At 38.5% G+C, this 10,637-nt stretch overlaps 1 protein-coding gene across 1 annotated transcript; it reads left to right on the top strand.

The window, feature by feature from the left end:
- Positions 1-258: 258 nt before the first annotated feature.
- LECT2 (leukocyte cell derived chemotaxin 2) lies at positions 259-8,050 on the top strand. The gene is made up of 4 exons (XM_019924894.2): positions 259-304; positions 1,748-1,843; positions 3,316-3,462; positions 7,884-8,050. The coding sequence occupies exons 1-4, from the start codon at positions 259-261 to the stop codon at positions 8,048-8,050; spliced, it is 456 nt and encodes a 151-aa protein (XP_019780453.2).
- Positions 8,051-10,637: the final 2,587 nt, after the last annotated feature.

The raw sequence follows: 10,637 nt of genomic DNA, 5'->3' as shown, positions 1-10,637 counted from the left end.
AAAGTTAACTCCCTCAGAACAAAAGCTTTTACATAGGTCCTGCATGTGAGCCAAAGAGCTACCCATGGAATATCAGAACCTGATTCCCCCCGTTCTCATATTTGTTTTGTGTGTCTCATAACAAAGATATGAGAGATGCAGCATTCTAAGGCTAAATAGCTAGAAAATACGAATTCAAACTTGAGTATTCTTCCAAGAGAGCATAGGGGCAATCCTAAGTATCAGAGGAAGAAGCATCCTAAGGGAGACCAAAGCCAAATGTTTTCCCCGGGAGTCCTCCTTCTGGCTGCTTTGATTTCACCCGGTAAGTCAAAATTACAATTTTACAATCTTGGCTGACTTTTGAAAACTGATTTCAAGGATAGATTTAAAAGTCATTAACATCATAATCACAACAGAAACTTGTCTATTTGGTTATTAGAAGTGGAACAGGAAGGATACACGGGGGAGAGGGGTGGTCCTCAATGATTTCCACCTGAATGTTCTGTTTCTTTCATGAGAGAAATAGAAAAGTCTTTCCGTCTTAGTCTAGGACTTAATCGGAACAAAATTAGAAAATAAAGTTTGTATAAGAATCTGATTTATAAAACTCCTGATACAGAGACTAGTACGGATTAGGACAAGGGGAACTGCCACAGCACAAGAGAAAACGAATAAATTAATAAACTATCTAATATATGTCTCAATTCTGAAGGCTATATATTAGTTGCCAAAGAGATCTGAAGCTTGGCTCCAAGGTATAAGACTTATGAAACCCACCTTTTAGAGATATATTCAAGAATATGCTTAATGGCCATATTCTGTAGCTTCTCTTCATAGCACGTATATTAATGAACAGCAAAATATCTTTAAATAAAATCAACAACCAAATTAGCAGATTCTTGCTTTTACTTGTTTTTGTTAGTCTGTCCTGAAGTAAAAGGACGAGTTTCTTAACGCATCTCTCTGTGAACGTTAACAATTGGAAATCCAGGAAATTTAATTCAAATAAACATTTATCAAGTGCCTACTCTATTAAAGAGAAGTCGCACTAAAAACGAAGTTCGCACAAAATACACAAAGAGAGCCAGCGCGCTCCTCCATGTTTTACTGCTTCATAATTTTTTAAATAATTGTTTTACTCCCTTCCCCACTTTCTCTTCTCACTCCACTCTAGGCTAAATTAGTTTGACATGTTCTTATTTCTAAGAATCTCCTCTTCTATGTTTGCAAATATGAAAGAGATTTATTTCCTGTTAAATAAACTTTGCTATAGTGCGGAGTTTGCTTCTGCTTTAATTCAAACATTTTCTTGGATTTGATTATGAAGACTAGCAATAAAGAACATTTCAAAGTTACTAAAGTAACTAAAGAATTTCTAAAATTATTTGTTTGAGCCATGCTGTTTATTTTGTTTAACCTAAACATAGTGGTCCCCATACCAAGTCATGAGCAAAAAAAATTTGAAAAGTGCAATCTATACCACTGTTTAATGAATAATCTGAAACAAACTATAATGATAAAAGTAAATGCTTATAAAGAAACACACAAATACTCCACATGTCATAAAACAGACTTCCGTGACCAGGGGAAAAGCCCATTTTATAGCTGAATCAGGAGTTAAAGGAAGCCCACCCCTCAAACTACAGAAAAATTAGAGAGAAAGTATAGTGAAAACAGAATTTTTCAATCTACTGGGAGACACAAGGATAGTAGAGATTGGGAATATGTGGTCAGGAAATGTGCTTCTCCTGTTTCTCCTTTTTAGCACTGGCTGGGCCATGGGCTACTATATGTGCTGGCAAGTCTTCCAATGAGATCAGGACATGTGACAGGCACGGCTGTGGCCAGTACACGGCTCAAAGGTAACAGGGTTTCACACATAACCATATCCTCTTTGGGCTCGTAACCTCTTTGCTTAGTGTCCTTGCCCGAAGTTTCTTCAAGTGCTCACCATCTTCTCCCTTCCGACAGCAGGAAAATTCAGAGATATAACCAGTTACATTACCACGTGTGGAGCAACTTCCAAGAACAGGGCGTCAACTCTGCGCTCTGAATTAGGAACAGAGCATTGAACAAGGGCAAGAGAGAGGAGAGCAGTGTTTTCTCTCAATGTTTTCACACGTTGACTCATCTCACCTGGCTTTTCCAAGGTGGAAGCCAAACATTACTGTCCCATTTTATAGATGAGGAACTTGAACTGGGGCACCAAAGGGTTAAGGGACTTGCCAAACACAGCTGGAGGTGGTGAAGGCTGGACTAGAATTCAGGCTTTTGGATCCTCTTCCCATCAAACCATGGTGTTACTGACCCAGGCTCTGGGAGGTGAACAACTGAGGCTGGCCCTAAGCAGGTAATCTCTTCCAGACAGTGAGAGACACACATGTGAACTTTCAACAGTGCACAGTACTATCTTGGGAGTGCCACTTTCTGATGAAATAGCCATGTGTCCAACTGTATCACTGATCTCCATCCTAATCACAGAACAACTCTCACTCACACAGATACTACTTACAAAGCAACCTCACATACCTGGTATAGGGCTAAGAGACAGGACATAGGGGGAAATGGCCGCTGAATTGCCAAAATTAAGACTCAATTAGTTCATACCCTAAACTTTATGCACTTGACTCATACAATAACTTACTGGCTCCTCACCTGGAATCTGCTCAATGTTGCTTTACACATAATGCTAACAGTCCTAGTGAATCTGACTTTCAGGTAGACTATTAGAAGGGAGAAGAGGCTGGTGGAGAACTGGCAGAGTGTCAACAGTGAGGACTGGTGGAGACGACAAGAAATCTCACAACCTGGGATCATTTTGTGTTTGTGCTCCACACACTTTAATAAATGCAGGAGGTATCACTCACTATATTAAAACCATACACAATAAATGATGTTTATAATGACTTATGGATGACTGGGAGAAAAATAAGACTAGGGTAACATATGATTTTTTATCATAGGTTCCCATAAAAAGTCATCTCTTTTCTAAGTGGTCTTGCAGGGGTCAAGATGCAGTTATCTATAAAATTTACTTACACGGATTGCCTCATTTCCCCAAAATGCCATATAATAATAATGGCTAACATTTTTAAAGGCTTCCTGTGTTTTACTATGTTAAACGTTTTAACCTTTATAACATCGTTATTACAACCTGCAGAGAAGGAGGTGAAAATTGGGTAAACAGAGTGAGGAAACCTGGGACATTCCAACACGTTCCAGCAGCTTCAACTTTTGATACCCTGGTCTGGGAACAGTGGGCTAACACCATGTTCCTGGGCAATAAAATTCCCAGGGCAGTTCCTCAGTCTGTTCATTCTTATTTACATCCTGGAAATCATAGGCTTCACCGGGGTGTGGATGTCTTGTGCTCGGATGGATCTACTGCGTATGCACCTTTCACCGGAATGATTGTGGGCCAGGAGAAACCTTATAAAAACAAAAATGCCATCAATAATGGTGTTCGGATCTCTAGAAGAGGTAAGGGGTGGTGTATATACCTGGAACACATACTGGAGATGTCTGATGCTTATTTATTTAATGCGTATTCTATACAAAGACGTTTCATTCTTCCTTCAAAGTGACAAAACCTAGGACCTAAAGGACAAAGGGTACCAAACTAAAGCAGCCCTTGCATTTTCAAAGATGTTCCACCACTTTCCCTGAAGTCATCTTCTTCATGCATACACTCCCCCCCTAACTCTATAGTTGACTGAAGGGCTTTCTTCCTGAGGCCCACGTGGCTTTGCTTAACAATCTACAAGCAAAATCACTTTCAGCATTGCGGTATTAACTGTAATGAACAGACGCTTTCATTCACCAAAATCCCACAATTCGAAAATGTTGGCATCTCTGCAAGAGTTGATGTGAACAATTTTCAAATGCTCTATGTTCTAGGTAAAGCTGGGCCTCCTGGTACTCCAGGTACTGGGCGTATTGTTTGGTTGTTTTAACTGGATTGACGTAGAACATACACACAGCAAAGTGCACAAAGCAAAAATGGCCAGCTCCGTGAATTGTCACAAAGTAAGCGCATCTGTGTAGCCTGTTGGTTACATCAGATCAAGAAAAAGGATATCAGCAGCAGTTCAAAGACCCCTCGTGCTACCTTTTAGTCATAACTCCCAGCAAGGGTGATGACTATCCCACCACACATTAGCTTTGCCTGTTTCTGAAAATGATTTAAATAGAATTAAACAGCATGCAGTCTTTCGAGTGGGGCTTCTTTCACTCCACGTAAGGTTTGTGAGATTCATTCATGTGTTTGCATGTAGTTTAAGTCCCTTCATCCTTATCGATGTAGAGCATTCCATTGTATGCATATATCTTCACCTATTTAATCATTCTTCTCTAAACGGACATCTGGGCAGTATCCAGTTTCAGGCGATTATGAAAATGCTGCTATGAACTTTCTGTACATTTCTTTTCATTAACATAAACATGCATTCCTGTTGGGAGTGGATCCGGAAGACACTCCTCTCACTAAGGCTGTGAGAAACACTTTGTGAGGGAGCCCACATCCTTGAGGAGCTATCTGGTGGCTATCCTCTCTAGGCCTGAAATGACAAGAGGAACTACTGCCATTGAATGGAGTCCACTTAGAAGCCAAGGCTGGCATGGTTATCCAACAGGGAGAAGAGCTGAAGCAGTAATCAGATACATCAGAAGCAGAGACCTGTGGCATTGTCTAGTTAATCATGGTGACCTAGAACTGAATACATGGGCAGCCTACTAAAGCCTTATTTGATTTGTATAAATGGGAACACTCTAGGTCTGATGAACAAAATTCTGACTTCAATCATGACAATACTGGGCCTCAAAACCTTCCTCCCGACACCATCCACCCATTCCCAGACTTGAGCCAGTTCACAGTCCCAGAGCCCCTTGAATGAAAGGGAGGCTGAGTCCTTCTGAGGAAGGGCCCTATTACAATGCCATAAATTTATACTGTAACCCGTACTTCTAGCCATCCCCAAAAGGACCTGCAGCCTTTTAGCAGGATGATTGTATACTGGGGAAGAAGAGACTCGCTCAAAACTGACAGTAATTCCTAAAGACCCAAGCCACTGTAGTCCATCAATCAGACTAGGGGCTTCTAGGGTCCGGTGATCAACATAGTTTTTTCCTAGGGTCCATCTTACAGTTGACCTAGTGCATCCACACATCCACCCTGTGGTAATTTTGCCAGTACCAGAATGCATAACTGGAATCAATATACTCAGCAAGTGGCAGAACGCTGGAGGAGTGGAGTTGCTGGGTTACTTGGTGTATGTATCTGCAGTGCTAGAAGGTACTGCCACCCAGTTTCCCAAAGTAGTGGTACCAATTCACAGCCCCAACAGGAGTGTATGAAAGTTCCAGCTGCTCCGTACACAATACTTGGTGTTATCTAGCTACCTTTCTCATTTCAGCCATTCTGATGAGTATGTAACGGTATCTCACTTAAATTTAATTTGCATTTCCATGATGGCTAATGATACTGAGCCCCTTCTCATATTTATTGATAACATGGATATTGTCTTTCGCAAAGTGCCTATTCATGTATTTTGCCCTGGCTTTTTTGCCTTTTTCTTATTGGTATGTGGGAGCTTTTTGTGTCTTTTGGATATGAGTCCTTTGTCCAATATATGTATTTTAAGTATCTTCTCCCACTTTATGGGTTCCTTTTCACTTTTCTAGTGTTTTTTAATAAACAAAAATTCTTATTTTTAATGCAGTCCAATTTAGTAATATTTTCCCTTACCTTTGACGCATTTTTATTACCCGTTTAAGACACATTTGCCCACCCTAGTCATAAAGGTATTGTCCCTATGTTTCTGTGTACAAGCTTTATTGCTTCATCATTCATACTTAGATTTATAATCCATCTGGAATTGGTTTTTGTGTAAGGAATGAGATAGGGATCAAAATTTCCCCCCATATCGACATCTGACTCAGTACCATTAACTTGCCAAGACCATTTTTTCCTTACCGCACGGCAGTATCTCTTGTCATAGATCAGGGTCTGAATATACATAGGTCTGTTTATGGTCCTTCTATTGTGTTTCACTGGCCAGTTTGTCAATCTTCCACAAATACTGCACTGTCTTAATTACCATAGCTTTAAAATACATCTTGATATAAATAGTATAAATCTTCCAACTTTGATCTTCTTTCAGATTGTCTTGGCAATTCTTGGGTTATTTGCATTACCAAATAAATTACAGAATCAGTTTGTCAATTTCCACCAAAAATCTTGCTGGGACTTTGGGTTTGCATTCATCATACAGGATCAAACTGAGAAGAACTGATATCTTAAAAGTAATGAAAGTCATCCAATCAATGAACTTGTTAAATCTTCCATTTATTTAGGTCTTCTTACACTGTTGTATTAGTAACTTAATTAGAGTTGTATTAGTATCAATGTAGAGGTCTTGCACATATTTTTAATATATGTACATAAAATGCACCTTAATTTTCCATAGATCTTCTATAGCAGTACTGTCCAACAGAAGTATAATAAAAGCCACATATGCAATCTTAACTTTTCAGTTATCATATTAAGTAAAAAGAAACAGTGAAATTAATTTTAACATATTTAACTTAATACCTCCAAATTATTATTTCAAAATGCAATTAATATAAAAATTAGTAATATTTTACTTTTTGGGGAGTACTGTCTTCAAAATCCAGTGTGTATCTTTTTCTTTTTTTTCTTTTTTTTGGCGGTATGTGGGCCTCTCACTGTTGTGGCCTCTCCCGTTTCGGAGCACAGGCTCTGGACGCGCAGGCTCAGCGGCCACGGCTCACGGGCCCAGCCGCTCCGCGGCATGTGGGATCTTCCTGGACCGGGGCACGAACCCACGTCCCCTGCATCGGCAGGCGGACTCTCAACCACTGCGCCACCAGGGAAGCCCCCAGTGTGTATCTTATACTTAAAGCACATCTAATTCAGATTAGCTATTTCAAGCACTGACTAGCCACATGTGGGTAGCAGCTACTGTGTTGGACAGGACAATTCTATAGCCTTATGTTTTCTGCCCACTTGACCTGTTTTCACTGATGCAAGTGTGTTGAAGTCTTCTGTCACTACTGGGTTTCTATCCATATATCCTTGTACCTCCTGTATTCTCTCCTTTATATAGATGGTTTCTGTGTTATTTACTGCATGGATAATTATATCTTCATTGGATTTAGCATTATACATTGTCCTCCTTTGTCTTGTTTCAATGTGTTTTGGCCTGAATTTCACTCTCTGGTAACAGGATCATAATCCTTTTTCCTTCCATTTACAGGGCAAATCTTTTCCAGTCCTGAATTTTTAGCCTTTTTCAATTACTGTTTTATTGTATACAGCACAGAATTGCATTTTGCTTTCCAAGCCAATAGGAAAATCTTTTTACTATATGAATTAACATTTATAGATACAACTCATATATTTGGTCCAAACACTGTCATTATTTTATGTTGTAATTATGGTATTATAATGGTATTATCTCTATTTCTCTATGTGATGGGTCTTCTTTGTTTTAAATTTTTCTTTTGATATTTAAAAAGATTTGTATTCGTGTGCCTGTTATTTCCATTTTTCTTAGTCTTTAAAGTCTAATAGTTTTATTGGAATCTGTCTTGGAGTTGACATAGTTCTGGGTCAATTTTCTCAGTTACCTGGTGTTTTGCTGCTATTCTTCAATGCCTTTTAAAATACTCATTTGAGTCCATTCTTCCTTAGGCATCTTGTAATTTTAATCTTCATTTCTGATATGATTCTGTCATTTTCTTCTACTCCCTCATTGAGTTTAATCAACCTTTTCTTTTTGTATTTTTTAATTCATTTCTGGCTTTTTTTTTCTTTTACAATTTCTGATTCAAGGCTGCTAAAACCCAGATAATGAATAGTTTTACTACTTCTTTTCTTTTAGGTTTCTGTATTGAAGTGTTCTACATTAAGCCAATTAAATATAAAGGTTCTATCAAGAAGGGAGAAAAACTGGGCACTCTATTGCCCTTGCAGAAAGTTTATCCTGGCATACAATCTCACGTACACATTGAAAACTGTGACCTGAGTGATCCTACTGTGTACCTATAAATGGAAGACAAATAACCAGATCTTCTAAAGAGAGAGCCATCTTCTTAAACCTGGCTGCATATTCTGCTTTTCAAGCAACCTGTGTTCAAATAGAAACGTGATGAATGCAAGAAAGAAAAAAGCACGTTGGTTTCAACTCGTTGTCACTTTGATGTTTTGAGGGTCAATTAATCTCTCAGGTCTGACCTGTAATCTTTGGGATTTGGGGTGTCTTTTTTCTTAAAGATTACTCAGTCCTCAATACGTAAGATAAATAAACATATGAATTCAAACTGGTCCCACTAGCTTTCTGCTTGAAAATAAGAAAAAGCCTGAAGTGTTTTTAGGGTACAAGAATAGAGTGTTGTACAATGCTAGACACATAAACCTGACAAATATTAGGTGAATAAACTGGAGGCTTCTTTTGAGTTAAGGTAGTAAAGAATTTCAGCAATAGCCTTAGGTCTGTCAAAGTGCTTGGAGGGTGAGGGGTTTACACGGATAAGACAGAGTTGGCTGGTCTTTATATCCACACATTCCCATGCTCTATCTAAGCAGTTGATCTTCCAGGTAATGAATGACAGCAGTCCAAGGTAATATGGAATATTCTAGATTTCAGAAAGACTGCATTACAGGGAGTACTAGAGAGAGAAAGAGGTCTATCCTAACCTGAGGTATCTCATGAAACCAAGTCAGTCAACCTCATCTAGCCATACGCCTATCATAGCTACTGATTCCTACACATCATTGTATATCCTTATTATTCTTTCCTGGTTATGCTGACAACAAGTACAAAAAAGAAATAAAACCATATGAATGTCCAAAGGACCAGAAATAATATGGCTCTGTAGATTTTATGCAGTCAGTAAGAAATGAGTAAGGTGAATCCATCATTCTGGAAACTTTCTTCATGAATTTTTGCTTAAACTCTTTGGAATGTAGAAAACTCCAGCAGAATGACTCCATTCCTAGTGGAGATATGCTATAGGAAATGCAGTCAACTGAACTTTTTTACTGGAGAGAAGTGGCTGCATTTGTATACTAGGATGTAATGTATAAGAATGTTCATGAATCACTCTTTGTCATAGCAAAACCTGGAACAACTCAAACGCTCATCAATAGGAAGATGGACAAACTGTGGTTTAGTTATAGATGGAATACTATACTGCAGTGAACCTCAGCTAAACATAACAAAATAGATGAATCATAGAAATATAATTCTGAGTAAAAAAAAAAAAAAGCCCAAAAGATCACATATAGCATGATACTCTTTTTATAAAGTCAAAACAATTAAAGCCAAAATGTAATTTTTAGGAACACATATACATATGTGATAAAAATATATAAAAAGGAAATCAAGCAAATAATGAACACTAGTTATCTCAGGACTGGATAGAGAATGACCACACAGAAAAATTTAAGTTACTATCAATGCTGTAGTTTTATGGTTGGGAGGTGATTTCCTGAGTATTTATTATTATGAAGAAGATGTTATGGAGGCAACAGGACTTACAGGTGGGTCTCCAGGAAGAAGAAAGAGTCAGTGACGGCTCTCAGACCGTTTAGAGTCTATATAACAACACAATTAGTACTTTCTCATATCCAGTTAGATACTATTCTCTACTGTGTCATAACATCTTATACAAGGCTAGCAAATGAAGACTTTAATTTTTGGTTAAAAAGAAGAAAACTAGGGCTTCCCTAGTGGCGCAGTGGTTGAGAGTCCGCCTGCCGATGCAGGGGACACGGGTTCGTGCCCCGGTCCGGGAAGATCCCACATGCCGCGGAGCGGCTGGGCCCGTGAGCCATGGCTGCTGAGCCTGCGCATCCAGAGCCTGTGCTCCGCAACGGGAGAGGCCACAACAGTGAGAGGCCTGTGTACCGCAAAAAAAAAAAAAAAAAGAAGAAGAAAACTATAACACCAGCACTGTCTGGTTTGATCATCTACCTTACTCATCTCCTTAGTGCCAAATAACTTTAGACTGTTTCCAAAGATTACATTTGTTTTCAACAGACAAAGGCTGTGTTCCCATTGAGATCACAAAAAAGGAAATAGCATACAGATTTCAAAGGCAATTTTAAAAGGAGCTCTAAAATGTTTGAACAATGAAATATATGCTTACCCTTCTAAATAATCAACCTTCTGAAGTGACTGTTTTAAAAACCAGACTCATTACCTGGAACGGAGAGCTTCTCCAAGGTAGAGCAAGAACACTGCCTTCTGCCTAGCTTTCCACAAGCACTCTCATATCTGTTGAATGGAAATGCAAACTTTAGACTAAAGGACTTCTTTCCTAGGAATCACTGCAATACAGCGCCCTCTGGTGCATTATATCAGAGGTTTTTTTGTTCGTTTGTTTTTTGTTTTAATTTCCTTTTCCTTTAGGTTTGAGTGTTTAAGTGTTCAGTTTAAAGTATTGTAAAGGTTCAAATGACAGAGAAGTAATAGCCCTGACTAACTTAATGTTCTTTACTGAAGGTTATTATAGTATATACTTAAAACTTCGGTGTCAGATATTAGGTTAAATGACTATAAAATCCATTTTTATTTAGAAAATGTTTTGAGTTTTCTAAAAGTAATTTAATGAAAGAACAAGGTAAGTGGCCA

This window comes from Tursiops truncatus, chromosome 3, assembly GCF_011762595.2.
Source record: "Tursiops truncatus isolate mTurTru1 chromosome 3, mTurTru1.mat.Y, whole genome shotgun sequence".
Lineage (NCBI taxonomy): Eukaryota > Metazoa > Chordata > Mammalia > Artiodactyla > Delphinidae > Tursiops > Tursiops truncatus.
The sequence above is the reverse complement of the archived record's forward strand: the minus strand, read 5'-3'. Positions and strand labels throughout refer to the sequence as shown.